Below are 20,671 nucleotides of genomic sequence, written 5' to 3'. Positions count from 1 at the left end.
TCGGTCTTGTTCTTCAAGGCGAGAGTCGCGGTCGTTGCATACAGGGCTCAGGACTGCAGGAGCAGTGCTGGCTGCTGTGCTCTCCGCCTCGTCAGCGTCCATGATCATTTCATTTACCGGATCAGTTTCTTGACGTCCGACAGCTGAAGCGTAGGTCCTCACGCAGTCTTCTGCCTCATGTCCGAAGCGATGACACTCTGAACAACGCGGCACACGGCAGTCTCGTCGTATGTGTCCAGTACGCTTACAGCGCAAGCATAACGGTGCGCGTCCAGGGACCACAATCAAACAGTTCGCTCCAAAGAGCCGTAGCTGGTGCGGTAGGCTGTCGATCGTTGTCCCCTCCTGGAGGGTGATCCGCACAAGCCTTGTCGCAGACTCGATGCCCTGGAAACCTTCGGCCATCCAGGTGTCCCGGGTTACTTCTGTAACTTTACCGAAAGGCTCCAACGCCTTGCGTACTGCGTCGTTCGACACGTGAAATGGTATCCAATGGATCTTGACTCTAACTTCAGCGTTGCTCGGATCAATGACTAGGCATCGCCGGTCCTTGATTTTAAGCTCCTTTGCAGCGACTAACCTGAGCGTGGCAGCTGATGATCTCAGAGTGACGATCCAGACGTGATTCATCTGGTATGCTCCTATTGAAGCCACTTCTCGGAGGACGTTCAGGCGTTCCAGCTCACGTTTGAAGTCTTCAATCCTGTACGGGCGGCCCTTGACATCACAGTGCAGAAGTACAGTGTTCAGTGCTAGTGCACCACGCGGTAGTGGTGGCAGTACAACCTGGTACTCATCAGTAGATGCAGAATCAGAAAATCCGCGGCCAGCAAGGGCCGTTGTAGACGCTCCAACGGAGCTCATGTTTCGAACGTCTTGCACGCTCCGCACGTGCGCTCGAACTCCCGCTACCGCCGCTCGCATGACTTCCGCTACCGTTCGAGGAGGTTACATGTCTGCTGAATACACTGGCTGAATATCTCTTTCACCATTGCAGGCTCAGTTTCGTATTTATTATTTTGCAACATCTTCAGGACTTATTGATAATATTATGGCGAAATTAACATGTGCAATAATTTATTATTATTGCGTCTTTTATGAGATTTATAATGCGGTTTGCTGATCGTTTTATTTCAAACGTGTTGAAGATACGGATACAATCTCATCGAAGCAACGGCCTATGTTTCGCACGCTTTGCCGGCCGTGTGCTTTTGAATGCCTGTGTTCACGGCCGGCTAACGGTCCAATTACCCGATTAGTGGTGATGCGTGGAGTTTGCCTTAGTTTCAAATGTGTCCGACAAAGATGGAAGCGACTGTGGGACTTGGATCTACGTTAAATCTGCTCAACAGCCAAGATCATGGCAGGGGATCGAAGTAAGTTCGTGTTTTGTTCGTTTGGGCTAGATTATTTCCTGCGTTCAATAGGCTTGTTATTGTGTGTAGATCGCTTGCTTTTATCAGTATTACTAATTGTGCGCGAATGGTGTTATGCGAGGCTGTTTTTCTTTTTTCTCCGATGCAGATTAAGGCTGTCTACTCGCTTAAAGTCGACCAGTTGCGGCGGAACTCTTTGCGAGACGGATTGGGGGTGGTGGGGGCAAAGGCGGAAGAGGGGGGCGGGGGTTGATTTCCTCCTTCCGCCGTATTGTTTACTGGTAAGCTAGAATGTTTGGAAGAGCGCGGTGCCCCTCCATCGTCGACGCCACTCTCCGTACTTGCGTGCCGAGAGCTGGACCCGACAAAAACAGCGATTGATTGATCGATCAAGTCCGTAGCTTTCGCCGCCCCAGTCGTCTGCAGACGGCTTCATTTTCGCAGTTCGTACCCAGAAAAAAATTGCCAAAAATTGATGCCGCGATGAATTTACCCCATGGTGATTAATGCATAGCATACCACTTCCGATCGCAAAAATTTGTGCCCGCGAAATAATTTTTGACGCTGGCATTTATTCCTCGCGAAATGTCGAGCTCTAAAGATCATTTGCTGTACACGTGTTTCGTATGATCCAACGCACGTGTAACGAATTTCACACCTCCAGAAACACTCAGGCTGCTTTAAATGGTGAAGCATTTATTCTCTTCCTACTGGTGTATTTTTAGAGGCTTTCAAGTATTAATTACAAGCTTCTAGGGAAATGTACATGCATATCCTCAATTAAGGTAGTGTCTCGCCAGTTTTTGGTATCTATTTTGTTCAGTGTAAGTATATAGTGTTAGACATATTTGACGTGCCAAAGCCTGTCACAATTTTTCCGAACTCTGATCTCCACGAGATCACAATACCATTGTTTCTGTTGTAGTGGCACGGCAGAGTCTATACTTGTTTGGCTCCAGTCTTTGTAAGGGGGACGCTGTAATCCGATTCTACTCAATTCTGGTGTACTACATAGCACTATATTTGCAGAGCTAGTCGTCGGTTTTTGTAGTTCCATCGAAATATATTTCAGCTTTTAAGTTAATTGTTATTTAGCATGTTAATTTACAAGCTTATCTAGATTGAAGGCAGCAAATATCTTGCCAGCACTCATGCTACGTGTTTGAAGTATATTGCGTTAACATAATTGACCCAACCTTTGATTTTTATTTATCAGTGCCTCAAGGGAAGCAAGGAGGAGTGGATCGCCGCCCCTGCCCGTTTCGATCTGGATGAGCATCGTCCCGGCGTGCGGTTGGGTATCACTACTGAGTGGTGCGCGTTAAAGACCCCAGGATAGCAGTTGTACCGCGCTGGCTAAATTATTCTACAGCTGAGACAGCAGACGCCCACTGAGGCAAGCTAACTTCCGACTGAATAAACATACACACAATTGTTTCTTTTTTTTTTTTGAGGAGTGGGATTATGTAGACAAGCTAGTGGGTTTTTCTATGGGTACGAAGCTGTCCGGTTTAAGGTCAGAATGGAAAAAACACCACCAAGTTCCGCCTGGTCCAAAACAGCCACAATAATGAACACGGAATTCAGAAGAATAGTAATACGAAGGACTTACGCAGGCAGCCACACTTTTTGAGTTTGCAATGACATTTGATTATGATCACAAATATTCCTGCTTTGCTCAAGGTGGCCTAGTTTACACACCATATTGGTGACCTTTAGCGCAGTAGGAATATTTTTTATCAGAATTAAACGTCATTGTTAACTGAACAAATGTGGCTGTCTGTGTAAGTCCTTCGTGTTTTTATACTTTTTACTTCTGTGTTCATTATTTCATTTTTTTTCTCATGATTTAGTCCTTTTGTTTTTGTTTGTTATGTGTTCATTATTTTATTTTTTTATTTTTATGAGGTTTTAGTTAAAAACATGATGCCCTCGTCATTTCCTAGTCCGGGAAACAGTGGTGACCTCGTCGTGTTCAAGGAGCAGTAATGACCTTTTCATCTTGTATTGCTTCCGCGGCAAACAACGGTGTCTGTGTGCATGTGTGACGATTAATGACACGGGAAGATTTGGCGACCGAACAGAAAAACAAGGCCAGCGAAGAGCGACTGGGGGCTTTGAACATCACACGGTGCGAGGAAGAACTTCAACGACGAGGCTAGCAAGCAAGCCCTTGTCAAAACTGCTGTGCTCGACCGGAGAGTTGAATCAGGACTGTGACTCTGTGAGTAGGAATCAACGACTTTGAAACTTTCGTATAGTTTACAGCTTAATTGTTGCCTTCCGTTTGTTTTATTTTAATAGGTGTCTTTGTGCTATTACATTTTTAGTCTATTTTAATGTTTGTCCGTGCTATATTACAGTTTTGTTTCTTATAATTTTTTCTTGAATGGCGGAAGTACTTGTTTAGAGTGTTGGTGCTTTTATAAATAAAACTTTTTTTGCAAACCATATTCTCGGTCTGCTCCCTCGACAACCAATCCCGCCAAAGGGCTGTTTACTTTTTGACGTCAAATGGTATGTTACAATGTTTCCGAGCTAGCGATCGCCTGCATTCTATATTTGTAGCATACATATTTGTAGGAATGACAGATTCCGAACCAGACCAATAAGGATTGGTCAGTGGCCTATTCTGTAGATATATCTATACGTAAACACACGTTTGGCAGTGTGGCATAGCAGTAAAATGTATATTATGTGGATATTCATAGAAATGCATTATATGATCCCATGTCTGGACCTGGAAAATAGGGTACCTGCCCCATGAAAATAGTTTTCATGTGATTCTGAAGGAGCATCGCATGAAAATTGCTATATATCGCGTGGATACCCTATTTGCCAGGCCCAAACACGGGATCATATAAAGCAGTCCATATATTGCATATAAGGAATTGGGCAGATATGGGTATATAAGGAATTGGGCAGATATGGGTATATAAGGAATTGGGCAGATATTGGTATATAAGGAATTGGGCAGATATGGCTTTATCAGTCCAGATATGGCCTGACAAAGCATATCTGGCCATATCTGCCCAATTCCTTATATATCCATATCTGTATTTTTTAATATAAGTCCAGATATGACATTTCTGTAAGGGATTTGCCTTTCCAGATCCAGAAGTTGCGAAGCCGTCTAGAAAAATGACCTTAAGCTCATTGCATTGTTTATGCAGCACCAACTTCGTCTATATAAATACACCTCACCACGTACCACCACGGTGCATGGTGGGGTCTATTTAAAGTGGCTCACGTACCGCCGGGGACAAGTCTTTTGTGGAAAAGGCTGGCGGTATTGTAATATTTTAGTCATATTTCGTGATGCTTTATGATTGGAAGGCAGCACTAAATTATGCTCTTTGTTAACAGCATTAGTGATAACCTGATCCTGACAACAATGCCAGTCACTCACCTATCCTGTCCACTTCTGAGGCCGGAACAGTGACGCACATAAAGTATTGACCATTCTTGCGCGCTGTCCTTGTCATGTTGAACTGCCCCATGTGCACGTCGACGGGAAACTGAGGAGTGGAATGGACTAACCACATTCCCGTTGTGTCGTCAGCCATCAGTATGCCTGCATCGAAAAATCGTCAGCTAGAAATGAAATTGGCAACTTTTTTTTTAGGATATAAAAACTGGGACTATTGGTTAATGAGGGTAAAGCAAAATGTCATTCCTGACGTAATAGTATACGCAAAAACATTTCGTACTCAAAGATATCGCGTCGTTGCCACTGCGCAGGCACCGATCCCAAAACGCAACTTGGATTGCCCCATGGCGACGGCACTATTTTTTCGCGTACTCGAAGCCTTTTGCTTTTCCGTGCGGTATAATAAAACTTGCCAATAATGTGTCTGAGAAAGATAGAAAGAGAAGATGTTCACATTGAAGCTTAAATGTTCTTGTATAAACAGGATAAATTATTTTTCTTCAATCAACATGGTTTTAGGAAACACCGTTCATGCGAAACGCAGCTGGCCGCTTTCTGTCACGATATTCATTCTTCTCTCGAAAGATGTCACCGAGTTGATTTCATTTTTCTCGATTTTTCTAAAGCTCTTGATCGCGTTTCCTATACACCTCTACTGGCAAAGCTGTCCATACTGTCTCTTGACTCTTCTGTTCTAACCTGGATGGAAGGCTTTCTCACCTGTCGAAGGCAGCATGTGAAAATTAACAACTGTCGTCCCCGAAGCGCTCCTATAACCTCCGGTATACCGCAAGGATCTGTTCTTGGACCCCTACTTTTTCTCGTGTATATTAATAACCTCCCTCTTTCATTGTCTTCTAACGCTCGTCTATTTGCTGATGACTGCGTAGTCTACCGAGTCATACCTAACACAGATGACTTGCATAACCTACAGGCTGATCTAGACCGAATTAACGATTGGTGCTCAAAGTGGCAGATGCTACTAAATACATCAAAATCCAAGTGCCTCTTCTTCTATCAAACTCGTCGACATTTTCACTCTTCCTGATCTGTTGGTAATTTTAATATTGATTCCGTGTCCACTTACAAGTATCTTGGCATTCACTTTACTCACGACCTTTGTTTGAAAACCCGTATAAATACCATAATTTCCGACTCAAACCACACTCTTGGTCTCTTGCGCCGTAATCTTCGTCTCGCGTCCTCATCTGAGAAGCGACTTGCATATGCCACATTGGTACGTCCTAATCTAGAATATGCATCATCAGTCTGGGGCCCCCATCTTAAATACCTTGTATCCGACTTAAAATCAGTCCAAACTCGTGCCACTCGCTTTATAACGTCTCAATACTCTAGGTTTGTTAGTGTTACTGAACTTAAACAAAATTTATCATTAAACCCTTTGTGTTCCCGCAGGTGAATCTCTAAATCATGTCTTTTCTACAGGTTTTACTTCGACGATATTGTACACAATTCATTCATCTTGCCACCTCATCACATATCTCTTCGCATTGACCACCATGCAAAAGTCGGCCTTTTTTCACTCGAAACACAGCATTCCTTAAATCTTTTTTCCCGACGACATTTGTCGACTGCAACGGCCTGCCCGGAGCCATCGTCTCTGCTCAAGACATCCATTCGTTCCGCCAAATGTTAACCTCGCTATTTTTAACCCACTCCCTTGTGTAATACCCTGACTCAGGGTTCTTAAGGTATTTAAATGAATAAATAAGTATAAGGGCCGACACAGGCTGGCAAGTAAATTGAGGGGGGGAGGGAGGGAATGAAGACGTTTACAAATCTCTGTAATGCGAAACTAGAGCGCAGCTATTGAGGGGGAGGAGGGGAGAAAACGGAGGGGAGGGTCTGTTCCTTCTCCCCCTCTGTACCCTACCCTCCTAATCTCCTGCCCTTCTCCTCCTCCTTTTTCTCTCCCCTCCTCCTCCTAATCTCCTCCTCTGCCCTCCACCTTTCCTCCTCCTCCTCTCCTCCTGCCGCTGAATTTGTTCATCGGTGAAGTGACACGAATTTGTGACGTAATTTTCCCCGCTAAATGTAAATGGGGGTCTGAATTGGTGTTGAGGTTATGTGACGTTAACTTTCTCGCTAAATTTAGCGGGAAAATTTCTGCGAAAACTTTAGCGGGAAAAATTCCCCGCTAACTTTAACGGGGGAACGTCCCGTAACTCAACGCGCGCGGTTATGCCGACGGCGACGCCGACGCCGGTCAACCCGGAAACGGTGGCCTGAGAGCTGAGCTCTGGGAAACGTTAAATATATTTTAATAAAAAATAATAAAATGCACGAAAACCGTAAAACACTCGGTTATGGGTTTAGGTTATTGTCATATCGATACCTAAATTACTCTTAAATAACTTGGCTGTATACTTTCCGGTTTTAGCCGAAAAGCACTGATTAACATCCGCCGGTGTCGAACATACAAAATCGGTTAAAACCAGAAAAAACACCGTTTTTTTTTTAATATTTTCGAGCAAGCGCTAGATCTTTCAACGAAAAAGTTCGATTAAAACAAACTATAGACACCTATATAAACATCCGCCGGTGACCGGAAATAAAAATAGTTCCAAGATAAAGAAAACAGGTTTTTAAAACTTTCCCAGCAATGTTTTTTTTTTCTTTTTTTTATCTGAAAAATTCTTACAAAAACTTCCGTTAAACACATTATCTTACCCAGAATCATGCACTTTGCCTTTCTTTTGCGACGTACGTGGTCTTAAACTCTTGGAGGATAGTAGTTTTGTTCCTCTGTTGTCCAAGGTCAGTGGTCCTCCTAAGCCAAGCGACCTTGAAAATCCCTCTCGGTAGCCCGACAGGCCAGTCACAGCTGGCCATTACTGTCCCGTTGCACGTTTTGGAGCTTCCCATGTCAAGCGCAAATGATGAGTAGGCATTCTCGAAATTGCGTGACGTCAACAGGAAGGAGTGACAGACACAAGCCTAGGAATGTATGCGTGGATATACTACAATAATCAAGTGTGAAAGAGATTGTGTAAAAGATGTAAATAAAATTTGAACTTATTTTCGTCCTCAGTGGTCGTTTACATTCGCAAATTTGTTTCCCCCGAGAATCAGCGTTTTTAACAACTGCACGAGAGAATTCGCTGAAAAACACCGGTATTCTAGAAATAAATAAACACCGGTAAACATCCACCGATATTTGTCATAAATAAACACCGGAAAGTATACACTCTATACATAAGATAAACAATCTTACAGCCTATATATTGGAAGAGCGATTTGAAGACGGGGCCGTTGTTTGTGGTGCCACCGCCAAAAATTTTCTGGAACTGAATTATCGGTTGTTAGACACACCTGGTCCGTTTTATAGGCTCATCGAGTGACGTAAGATCACCCAATGTCAAGAAGTCACCATAGCACCTGACGTCCCTGCAACATGGCGTCGCGGGACTTCATGTTATCACGTGGCACCACGAAACAATGACGTCAAAGCCTCAATTAAATATACACGAACTCAACTCTCCTACGTCACGCCGCGGTGGTGGCGCGTCGGACGCACTTCCGGTCTGGGGTGGTGGGCAGAAGTCGCGGTGCGAGACATGCATTCCTGCGTTCTTTTGGAAGAAACCAGACAAAAAACCTGCCTTCTCGTCAGAATGCTGTGACGGGGCTGTTCTAAGAGAGTCTGGAAAGGTTTGAAGATCAGTTTTCATGTGTTTCTGGCCCTCCTTTCGTCCGAGAACGTGGATAGTACCCGTGACAAGGGCAAACCAAACGCTGTAGAACTACGATTGCTTGTGCGGGCAACACTTTGTGCTCCCCAGATGTAGTTTTTGTGTTCCAACATGAACGAGAGAAAACCGCCAAGTTGTCCGAACCACCCGCGGGTTCAGTGCATCTTCAAATTCACACGGCTGCCTGATCGTTCGAACTTTCGTCTGCTCTTTCGAACTTGTCTGCTTTTTGTCGTCTGCTCGTTCAAACAAAAGCGGCCCGTAGTTTAAACTCTGACCGAGTGATTGCAATAAGAAGTAACTGCAGGCCTCAAAAGACTAAAGTTGGCTCGGTGTAAACAGTAGATACAAGATTTTGATCATTGGTACCAGTGGCCATCCCCGCCTTGTTACGCTTGGTCTGTTCCCCCTTCCGAGTTTCAGTATCGACGTCGATGATCGCCGCTACCTTCTACACTTTTGCAGCACGAGCGACGTTGCGACCGGAAATAGCTAGAAGGGTCTCATCATGGTTTTGGCGTCCATTCTGCGGCGTTCATGCGAATGAATCGCCGCACGTCAAACTATTTACGCAAAGTTTAACGGCGTAACGAACCTTGATAATTTTGCTCAGGCGATTAAAGTGCTAAGACATTGCTATGAGGACGTAGATTCGACAATCCCAACGCGGAAAAAAGTATGCAGACTCACACAGACGCCGACAACGTGACATTCCAATGGTTTGTTGACGCGGGACGCGGTGCTTCTTGCCCGCACTCCATTGCGCATTCGTTCGAACTGTCGTCTGATCTTTCAAACTAGTCTGCTTTCTGTCGTCAGCCCGTTCAAACTACAGCGGCCCGTAAACCAAGCGTTGACCCGGTAATTGCGATAAGAAGTAAGTGCACGTTTCAAAACACTTTTGAAGGTTGGGTGGGGTAAGTAGGCTAAGTGTAAACAGTAGATACAGAAGATGTTGATCATTGTTACCAGTGGCCGTCACCGACTTGTAATGCCCGATTCTACTTGCGGTTTTCAGTATCGAAGTCCACCATATCAGCTACGGTCCACGCTTTTGCAGCCCGAGCGACGTCGCGACTGAAAATAGCGAGATGAATCTCATCGTGGGAGTCAGGCTTCAGCGCCCATTCTGCGGCGTCCACGTGAAATGAAGTGCCGCACATCACATTATTCACGCAAAGGTTTGCGGTGTAAAGAGCCTCGTTAATTTTGCTGAAGCCACTCAAGTAGTAAGACATTGTTAGGAGGACGTAGAATCAACAATTCCAACGCGAGAAAGTGCACGGGGACTCACACCGACGCCGACAACAACGCAATTCAATGGTTTGTTTATGGGCGACGGCGAGATTCTTGCTCACGGTCCACCGCGCATGCGCGGCGCCGGTGGCCTCCGCTAGGGGCGCTCCGGTTTGTTTGTAAATATGAGTTGGTGTATAGCGGAGAAATAAATGAACAATATGTTTTTATTCATATTTCAGAAACAAATATCTAACCTCTCTTATAGAAACTTGTTGCGCACCAAGCACGGTAGTACCAAGCAACCAAGCTGCCGCCCACACAAACCGGGCAGCGCGAGCCATGCTCTCGAGCAAGGGCATGCGCGAGGCAGCGAGCCATTGGGAACTGATCTGGGCGCCATACCGGTCCTGCCCGTTCTGTAGCAGTAAAGAACGTGATGAATATAACAATTGTCGACGAGCAAACGGCACGAACTGTACGACGGTAAAGCCAGGGAAGCATGGCGACTTACGGCTCCGTGGAGGAGTTTTCCGGCAAAGGAATGGTCGTCCTGGGCAGAGCGACTGGATTCCTACTTCCAAGCCAACGGTATCGCCGATGGCGGCAAGAAGCGCGCTATCTTGCTGACGCTATGTGGAACGAACACATTCGAAACCGTCAAGGCATTAGTGGCACCGGGGACACCGAGTGACCACTCATTCGTAGTAATCGTCAGTCTGCTGCGTGCCCACTACGATCCCCGCCCGTCGGAGCTGTTCAGTCGCAAGTTTCAGCGCCGGGACCAACTGCCGCACGAAACAGTAGCCACCTACGTAGCAGCGTTAAAAGCTCTCGCGGCAGATTGCAACTTCGGCACGTCACCGGCCCAGCCTTCGGCCCAGCCTCCTAGGGTTCCTATGTCGGAATCCACAGGTGTGAGTGCGACTGCAACTCCTACCGTTCGGCCCGACCTGAGATCAACGATGTTGCCCATCGACGTAATGCTACGTGGTCGTTTGTCTGCGGACTGCAAGACGACAATCTGCAACAAAGATTGTTTTCATACCCAATGCAAACAATCCCACTTCTAAAGCTGCCTACGTAGCAGCTTTTAACACTGCTACGTAGGCGGCTACTGTTTCGTGAGGCAGTTGGTCCCGGTTGCGCTGGAAATCGCTCTCACCTGGAGGTGAGAGCGAAGACCTCAGCCACGTCCACAGCTGTTATTAGAGAACTGCGTGCTATCTTCGCGACATTAGGATCGCCACGGAAGGTGGTGTCGGATAATGGGAGCGTGTTTGTGTCAAGGGAGGTACTCGATTTCTACCAACGAAACAGTGTGGAGCCTGTGACAAGCGCACCATACCATCCGGCTACCAACGGCCAAACGGAGCGGATGGTCTTTGAATTGAAGCAAGCACTTCAAAAAGACAAAGTCGGCAGCTTGTTAGTGAGACTGGCAAGATTCCTCTACAAGCAGCACACCACTGTCACATCCTCCACCGGGAAAGCACCCGCGTTGCTAATGTTCGGCCGTGAATTGGCATCAAACATAAGCCGAGTTACACCGGAACCAGAAACATGCAACAAAAGAGAAGGCGAGGAAGGAAGAGAGGTGATGACCCCTTCACGCCGCTTTGTTGAAGGGCAACCTGTGTTTGCTATAAATTTTCGCGGAAAACCGAGGTGGCTAGAAGGAACACTACTCAAGCAGCTCGGTCTTCGATCTTGGCTTCTCCAAGCACCGTTTGGAGAAATCCGCAGACACGTCGACCACTTTAGACGACAATCTGGAGTTACGCCTCAAACATCCGGGCCCCATAGTCTCTTGGCAAGAGGCTTGTGCGAAACGATGACGCCAGCAGCGTGGTTCACAGCAGCAGCAGCTGAGGCCAGTCCTGCCACTCCGACTGTTGCTGCTGAGGAGCCGCCTGCAACACTACCGGCACAGCATCCAACCGTTGCTGCTGAAGAGCTGCCTCCGTTTCTACCAGTACAGTCTCCAGCAGGAGCTGCACCGGATGTTCCCGTCCAAGTTGATCGGCGCACCAGCTCTCGGGCTAGGCGCCCACATTCAAGATATGGACACTCCATCTAACCGCTCATTCACACTGGAAGCGGATCCGCGTTCGCAAAGCGGTTGCGAACGCGGTTGTATAAAAATCTAGCACAATTGCACGCGCACTTGATGTCATCGAGTGCGCGTGCAATGGCACTGGATCTTTATACAACCGCGTTCGCAACCGCTTTGCGAGCGCAGATCCGCTTCCAGTGTGAATGAGCGGTAAGGGGGAAGATGTGTTGCGTACCAAGCAACCAAGCTCCCGCCCACACAAACCGGGCAGCGCGATCCATGCTTCCGAGCAAGGGCATGCGCGAGGCAGCGAGCCATTGGGAACTGATCTGGGCGCCATACCGGTCCTGCCCGTTCCGTAGCAGTAAAGAACGTGATGAATATAACAAAACTTAAACAATTGCGCTTTGAATAATGAATTTCATACACTGTAGAACTTTAGAAAGAAAGGTCGCTGGTAACTATTTCTTCTTACCCTTGCTATGTGCGTAATCTTTGGCATGCACCTTAGGTTCCTTGGTATCATCATCGTCTCCCGTGAACGGCTGATCGTTGTAGGTCGCATACGCTATGTTCTGAGGAATATAGAATGCGGAAGTTTCATGTCCTTCAATGAGGTAGTGAAGTACTGGATTGGAGTGGGATAATAAATAATGTAAACAAGTGCTTTCCGACTTTTGTTTAGTCAAGGTTTCTTTTAGGTCATGTTTAGCGTTTCGGGTTTTCGAAGATTATTTTTCCTTAATTCCGGGGGTGTGTGTCTAAAATTTATACTGTTCCAAAAAATTATGTTTTTTTTTTTTCGTTTTTCGTCATAACATTAAGGTCGTCGTTTACAGGGGCTTATACAGTCATGTCTCGTTAGTCACAACTGCGTTAACATGGAACCTTGTTATATAGACAATATTTTAGGAGGAACTGGTCAAACTTATGCATATTCGTTTTGTTATTATTGTCGACTCACATTATGGACAATTTGTTTGAAAAAGAACGGGTTGCATATTAGCGATACATGACTGCACAGAAGTAAACAAGACCCGGGCATGGAATTAAACCCCCTCCAGGAAACCTGCGCGTGACCCGAATAATTTGAAGGGGACTCACTAGCGAAAGGAAAAGGAAACGAGGTAAGGGGTTTCGTTCCCAAAGGAGAAAGCACCCTTTCGGGCACTTCAGTGCGGTCTGTGTTCCGGGTAAACACAAAGCAAAACAGTAGCTAAAATTTTTTTTCCGCGAAGCTTTAGTCTATTTAAGATGATCAGTTCAAAGTTCCGTTTATTTTGTTTTTCTCCGACTTTGATGAAAACGACTCTGAGTTTACTTTTCGGGATTATCGGCATCCCAAAAACATGTAATTCAAGTCACGTGTCAATTCTCCTGCACACATACTGTAGGTGAGAGCCGGGAAGTAATCGTAGTTTTGTGTTTCTTTAGACAGTGGGAAGTGAGTCATGCTACTGGGTGTCTGGATGTCTCCGCAGTAGACGAGAAATTTAGCCAGTGCAGTACTACTGCTAGCCTGGGGTCTTTAACGTGCAACACGCAGCAGTGGTACACGACCTCACGCCGGTGCAATGGTCAATTCAGGTTGCGAGGTCACCGATACCGAGCACAGACAAAATCAGGGAGCACTAGCTCTTAACTTTAAAGATGCTTGCAGAGCATGAACTGGCATGCTAGATCAAAGCCCTCCACGGCCTTGAATGGTGCCCCGCCCGCCAGTTAAAGCCACGGAAGGCTGTGATCCAGCAAGTCAGTTATTGCTTTGAGAGCGTAGCATCATTTGCACTCAAAGTCAAACGAACCGCAGGTTCACTTCACACCCAAGCACGGGGATGGCTGTGTCTCGTAGCCAACCGTGCAGGCTTAAGACCACGGTCCCCCTGATTCTGTCAATAGACGTCTTGAAAAATCAAAGCGATCCTAGCGGCGTAGTGCTGCGCAAAGCAACTTAAGATCACCTTGACAACAGTTTCAGTTTCGACTTTTTAATCTCACTTCACGACAGCCCGTCACGACCAAATACAATGCTTTCATTTTCGTAGGCGCTAAATTTGTCATACTGTTGGTGTTGCCTACCAGTACGAATGGAATGCTGGGGCACGTTTTTCTTTTGTGGCTCCTGACGTGCCAGGGTTTGTGCAAAGGTAAAAAAATAACTACAATCGCAGATGGAACAAGTATACTTAACCGATCATCCTGTTCTATTGTCTCCTCAATGTCCTGAGCTTCCTAAAAGGCCTAAAATAACAATTGTAGGTCTTCACGCCTTGCACAAGTTTACGTACCTTCAAATACGTTGCTAAATTGTCAAACAAAAACAACTAAGCTTTCGTAAATAATAAATTCGTTCAAAATTTGGTACACAGATTCACTAGACGAAACCTGTAACGTAACAAGATACTACAGACACTAATCGTGGCGTCACACATTTTTCAGTTCCCCTCTTCATCAACACCGAGCCGCTCTCCTGAGACACCGGAGATACATGTCCGACCAGAGCCTCCTATATACGCTTATATATAGATATTTGATTTACTCTCGTTCCCAGCCACCTGGTGGGCATATCCGGTATGGGCGACAAAAAATAATAAAATATTTCATCCTTCAAATATACTAAAAAAAAATAGAGGGGAGGCAAAACGAGAATGAGTGTTTGCCAGTATGGGCGAAAACTATGTTTTCGCCCATAATGAAGGTGACGACATTCAAGATGGCGGCGTTTTTGTGGAGGAGGTTTATAGGAGGCTCTGGTCGGACAAACTGGCAGATGTCTCAACGATCGGCTGCGAGAAAATTATAACGAACACAAACAAGACTGTGTCTGGCCATCTGATACGCTGCCGAGACTGTGGTTGTGATTCCCAGTTCACAAAATGCATTCTGTTGGCGCGGAATGGCGGCCTTATATTATACCGATCTCAATAGGCGTTCCAGGCACGCATGACGACGCCATAACTGTGATTCAAAGGAGGCAAACACCAGTTCACTAGACAACTCGTGCCGCCCATGCTCTGCCCGGGCAGACCACTGATCTTTATGTCTATAGGCATCAGTGGGGCAGACCCTCAGCGGGAATGTCGTGCGCGCAGAAAGACTGCAGTTCCGAGGATGCATGACGCCAAAAAATTATACTACATGGCGAAGTAGTCATTGGGATGGGCGCAAATTTTCGGGGTGTTTTTCGTGTTTTTTTCGTTTTCTTTGTAACATGACCTTGGTTCTTACGAAGAAGTAGAAGAAACGTGACTTGAAAGTCGTCGCTGTATTTGTCCCTCTATGAGTCCTCTCTTATTCTCCTTGTTTGGAACACGCTGTTGCTGAGGGGAGATCGGTGGCTGAGTATGTCAGCGCACCGCAATTCGGAACGCTTGGAGCGAAAGCTCGCGTTGCAGAACCCAGCGCAACCCAGATATCCTGGGCTCAACCCCCCCCCCCCCTCCCCCCTGCCCGTTCCGATCTGCATGAACATCGTACCGGCGTGATGTCGTGTATCCGGTATCCCTAGTGCATGATGCACGTTAACGGCCTCAGGCTAGCGGTTGCACTGCATTGGCTAAATTTCTCAGATACAACTGAGACACCAGGCGCCTATCGAAGCTGACTTTACTTCCTGTTGTGGAAACAAACACTGAAAATTATTTTGCTGCTGCTAATATGAACTCGAGATGCGTTGAGCGACGTAACGCGACCGACCCGGTGATAAAGGGCGGTCTAAACCAAGCCGCAAAACGGCTCCGCGAGATTGAGGGAGGCAACGCCCTTTGCTTTTATATAAAGCGCCGTTCACATATATGTGACCGAGTACAAACGAGAGAGACCAGACCGGTTTTTAAGCCTTTTGCGACTTCTTAGGACCGGATACGCTGCAGCGGAGCTGGTCCTAAGAGATCGCAGAAGGCTTGACAACCGGTCTGGTCTCTCTCGGTCTTACTCGGTCGCAAGGGTGTGAACGGCCCTTTACTGTGTGTTCGAGTGTCTGCACGAACAGTACAGCCAGCACGCCGAAGCGCAAGAAACGGAGCGGGAAAGGAAAAAAACGCACATCACGGGCGGGAGAGGGAGAAACGACCCCCTTTGTGTGATTTTTGAGCATCGAGGGAGAAAATACAACAAAAGCAACTCAATTGAAAGAAAAAGTGAGTCTGGGACAATTAAAATAACAAACAGCACGACACAGTACCGGCTTGCCTGCGCACTTTCCCTCCTTGGAAAGAAACTGCTTTTTAAGCCTCTCTTGTCCTTTTGTTTGGTTTCTGATCAGCGAATGGCGCACCCCCCCCCCCCCCCCCCCGCGTCCTTCCCTCCGCCCCACTTCGCTTAATGTTTGCGAAAGGGCGAGGAGGTCGGACCGCCTTCGGGCTCTCCGGCGGTCTTCGGGGCCGGAAAAAAGTTCAATATATTTAACTTTGAACCCGCAAAGGGGGGCCCGCAAAACGTCACGTTCACGTGATCATTGACGTCACTCCTCTTGCCCGAATTTCTAGGGGAGCCGTTTTCGCCCGATTTGCGGGTTGGTTTGGACCGCCCTTAACAAGCGGGACCATAGAGGGCGGATGAAGAAGAAGGAGACGGCATCCTGATCCTGTTACGTCATGGCTCGCTTATTGAGCGAGTTGCAATGCAGGAGTTTCCAGAGGCGTTTTATATGCTTTATTCTTCAAATCCCGAGCTGAAACTTCTTCGACACTTCCACAAGGAGGTTCTGGTACCTACCACAAGGATTTTATATAGAACCAACGACTCCTAATTTAGGCTGGAGAGGCGCTTTAAATGATCCGTAAACAGGGAGGGTCATGCTGCACTCTACTGCGATAACCAGGCCGCCAAAAAGGTATAAGACGAGGCCGGCCGTACTCCTACTCCTCGCAAAGTCTAGGCAAGTCCCTACGGCCGCTGGAGGTCCGGATTTCAACGGGGTTTCTCACGAAAATGAATGGGTGCAATGTAAGCGAGCACTGACTACACTTTCATACAGTTCTGACATGCACTACTTCGTCAACAAGGACATAGAAACCATGCTACTCCTCTTCATGGCCAAAGAGGTCCCATAACACAACGCGCGCAGTGTTGCATGCAGGGATTTTTGGAAGTAGCCTATTTAGGTGCTCTTTGGACGCTCGCGAATTGTCTTACTCTGAATACTTTTTTTTAATGAGTGGTTTTGTGTGAGAAGGAAAGGGAAAGGGAAAAAACGCGCTGGTACACGCAATCATAATTAACTATATTATACCCACTACACTAATATACACTCATGGCGTAGGCGTACCGTAGAAACGGAAACTAATTTCACTGCAATATCCAGGGTACCTTAGGTGGCAGTAAAATTTGGGATAGATGACGCAATGCACGTCACGGACATACTGCAAGTTAGTACATAATCAAGGCAGCCATGATAAATAACAAAAAGTATGCGTATATAAAAAAAAGTATAGGTACTTTTTGAATTCTTAAAGTTTTTTTATAATTTACTTGAAGGTTCAAAATACTTGATTTCATAGAAATACATTTCGGTGTCATTTTTGGAGGCTATTAAAAAGAGACGTTACTATACCACATAAAATAGTGAAGACCCCACAGCACCCCCGTTTTTATTTATGCTTTAAGAAATGTTTAGAGAAACAAATATTTTGCTTCTTTGTCGATATGCTACTTTTCTAAATATTGAAAGACGATAATATTCGTATATTTATACCTACAGTGTTTGTGCGACTTTATTACTTTATAGTCTTCGGCGTCCTACGCTATATTTTCTTTGTCTATATATATATATATATATATATATATATATATATATATATAATTTAGATATATTCTACGTCACTCCCAATGATTCTTACAGTTACTGCAGAACAAGTGTATGCACTCATCCAAAAAGATTAACGTCAATTGAGGAAGTCAAACAAGAATGCGTTGCAGGTGCTGTATACTTACGGAGGACTTTTGTTTTTCAAAAAGTTTTTTCAATGTGAAGGCTAGGGGGTTACTCTGGCTGTAGAGAGTTTCGGAGGACATGTTCCAATAGCTGAAGTTTCTGGTATTCGAGTCAAAGTAGGCGAACTGCAGCCCGTCGGTGTTGAATCCCCGTTTGACTTTGACGTAATTCACTCCCTGGACTGGGAACTTGTACATGACGAACCTGCAACAAAATGTGTAGACTCTGTAGAGTAACAGATCAGCATATATGTAATCGAAATAAACTTATAATAATAATAATAATAATAATAATAATAATAATAATAATAATAATAACAATAATAATCAATCAATCAATCAATGTTTTTATTGAAGTGCCCAGGAACAACCTTGCGGTCTTAGTACAGGTGCACTCAGGAAACATGAAAAACAACACTACACACAAGAAACAAACAGTAAACAATAAAACACTTAAAAAAGATCACATATGTTACACAAACTCGCTAGGCTATACCACCACGATAGCGAAAGGAAAGGAAAGCGAGAGTATAAAAATTGGTTCTGAGCAACTTAATCAGGTGCAAAAAATGGGAAGCCAAATTTAGGTGAAGAACTTTAGCGCTCTGATGAACTCCGGTGTGTTATTGTTAAATATATCAATAGAGTCTGTAAAAGAGGAATTGTAGGTGTGCCCAATTCTCGACACGGGGTCCTGAAGATTAGTTACGGGAGCATTATAGAAGGATGCATTTTGCCTTGTAGTTTTTACGGGAATTTTCAAACGCACATTTGATATCAATGATGTGCAGTCAGTGATGCCATGAATAAGTTTGTACAGATATAGGATGTCGGCATGTTCTCTCCTACGCCGCAGGGTGGGCAATGCCAAGCTATGTTGGACTGGGACTGCTGGATCATCGTTTGAGTTGGACGCATTGCGCGACGAGAAACGATGTCTGTAGATACATAAGAACTTATTCTGAACACGTTAGATTCTAGCCGAGGTTGTCGCGCAGATTCCATTCCATACAACAGAGGAATACTCGACGTGTGGTCGACATAAAGCGCTGTACAGTGTGACAAAAGTACTAGGGTTATTAAACTCTTCAGTAATGCGGCACGTGATACCAAGCGTACGTAAAGCTGAGCTCACAATATGGTCAACATGACTCGAAAAGCGTAATGTACTATCAAATACAACTCCAAGGTCTTTGATTTCATTCACACGTGTCAAAAGAACTGACTGAATGTCATAAGAGAATATAATATTATGTGTCTTTCGAGTGTAGGACATGACTTTAGTTTTCGAACTATTTAGTTTTAGGGCATTCTGATTGCACCAGTTTTCGAATTCATATACATCATTTTGTAGCAAAACACAGTCGCGTTCGTCTCGTACCTCTATAAACATCTTAATGTCATCTGCATATTGTAGAAAGGAAGAGTGACAGATCACAGCCGAAGCATCATTCACAAAAATTGAAAACAGAAGGGGGTCAAGAACGGAACCTTGAGGTACACCCGTCGTAGCCTGATAAGCAGCAGACGAATTACCATTCGAGCTGACAAAACACAGTCTATCACGCAAGTAACTTTTGAGCAATAAAAGTAACGACCTGTGGACATCAAGCCTTAACAGCTTTGCCAGCAACATGTCGTGATTTACAAGATCAAACGCTTTGCTTAGATCAAAGTAGATTACATCAAGTTGGCCTCTATTAGAGACGACCTGAGCAGCAGTTGACATGAAACAAGTGAGGTTAGTCGTGGTTGAGCGACCCGCCATAAAACCATGTTGGCTAGGGATGAGAGAATGTTTGAGCTTAAACGACAATATTTTGTGTAAAGCTGTTTCGAAGAGTTTTGAAAATGTACAAAGAAGAGATATAGGCCTGTAATTTGAGACGCTTGTTCTTGAACCGGACTTATGTACGGGTACAACAAGTGCTGTTTTCCACAAGACGGGAAACACTTCGGTTTTTACGCAGTTGTTAAAGATGTGTACCAAAATAGGGATAAATATTGCACTATAGGCCTTCAATAGGACCGACGGAATGCCGTCATGGCCAGAAGACAAAGACGGCTTCATCTTCTTTACACACTCATGTAATAGCTTCTCATCAAAAAACGCAATACAAGTTGAATTACTAGAGGCAGCTGGCGCGGCGTTAATGGGAGAGTTCGGTTGATGCCTAAATACGGACTGGAAGTGGTGGGCGAAAATTTCGCAAACATCTGTGGTCGAGTTTCCCTGTGAGTTCAGCAATGTGATCTCCCTCCCACATTTTGTCTTTGATCGAGACCGAACGTATTCCCAAATTCCATGGGATTCTGAGTTAAATGCAGCTCAACAGAATTAACGTACCTCTGACGATCACGCCTCATAACTTCCCTGCATGAAGACCTTAGACGCCTAAATTCTGATTTCCATCCAGGGAGACCGTTCTTTTTAAATTTTCTGTGAGCGTGCAACTTCTTATTCATTAATCTGCGTAATTCACGTGAGAACCAAAAGGAAAACATAGAACCTGCGGTTCTCCGTAACGAGATAAACTGGTGCATCCCTTCTCGAACGATGCGTGTGAACTCACGAACCTGTTCATCGACGTCAGTGCATCGAATGATCGATGACCAATCGTATTCGGCAAAATGGTTGTATAAACCAACGTAGTCTCCAGCGTAAAAATTGTGACTAGTCACATTAGAATGACTCTGTAAACAACGCCTCATGCCTTCTCGAAGAGCTACCACGGTCTCCAGAGGGGTGTGATATCTGTCAGGTGGAACTAAACTTGAGGCACACTCAATTATACGTATATCATCTAAATCTGAGAAACACAAATCAAGCATGTTTCCCTGGCAATTGGGAATACAATTGTGTTGCTTTAGATTCGTAAATGATGCAAAGTTAAGTAAGAACGTAGATTTCTGAGCAAGGTAATAA

General features: G+C 45.3%; 1 protein-coding gene across 1 annotated transcript in view; it reads right to left on the bottom strand.

The window, feature by feature from the left end:
• The window catches only part of LOC120837393 (plancitoxin-1-like), a 59,146-nt gene that overhangs the window by 20,745 nt on the left and 17,730 nt on the right, over positions 1-20,671 (bottom strand). The window contains exons 2-4 of the mRNA XM_040206713.1: positions 17,746-17,950; positions 12,287-12,386; positions 4,786-4,950 (exon numbers count right to left, since the gene is read on the bottom strand). Coding sequence (XP_040062647.1) covers positions 4,786-4,950; positions 12,287-12,386; positions 17,746-17,950 — 470 coding nt within the window. The remainder of the gene's footprint in view (positions 1-4,785; positions 4,951-12,286; positions 12,387-17,745; positions 17,951-20,671) is intronic.

This window comes from Ixodes scapularis, unplaced genomic scaffold (assembly GCF_016920785.2).
Source record: "Ixodes scapularis isolate PalLabHiFi unplaced genomic scaffold, ASM1692078v2 PGA_scaffold6__148_contigs__length_123643588, whole genome shotgun sequence".
Lineage (NCBI taxonomy): Eukaryota > Metazoa > Arthropoda > Arachnida > Ixodida > Ixodidae > Ixodes > Ixodes scapularis.
The sequence above is the reverse complement of the archived record's forward strand: the minus strand, read 5'-3'. Positions and strand labels throughout refer to the sequence as shown.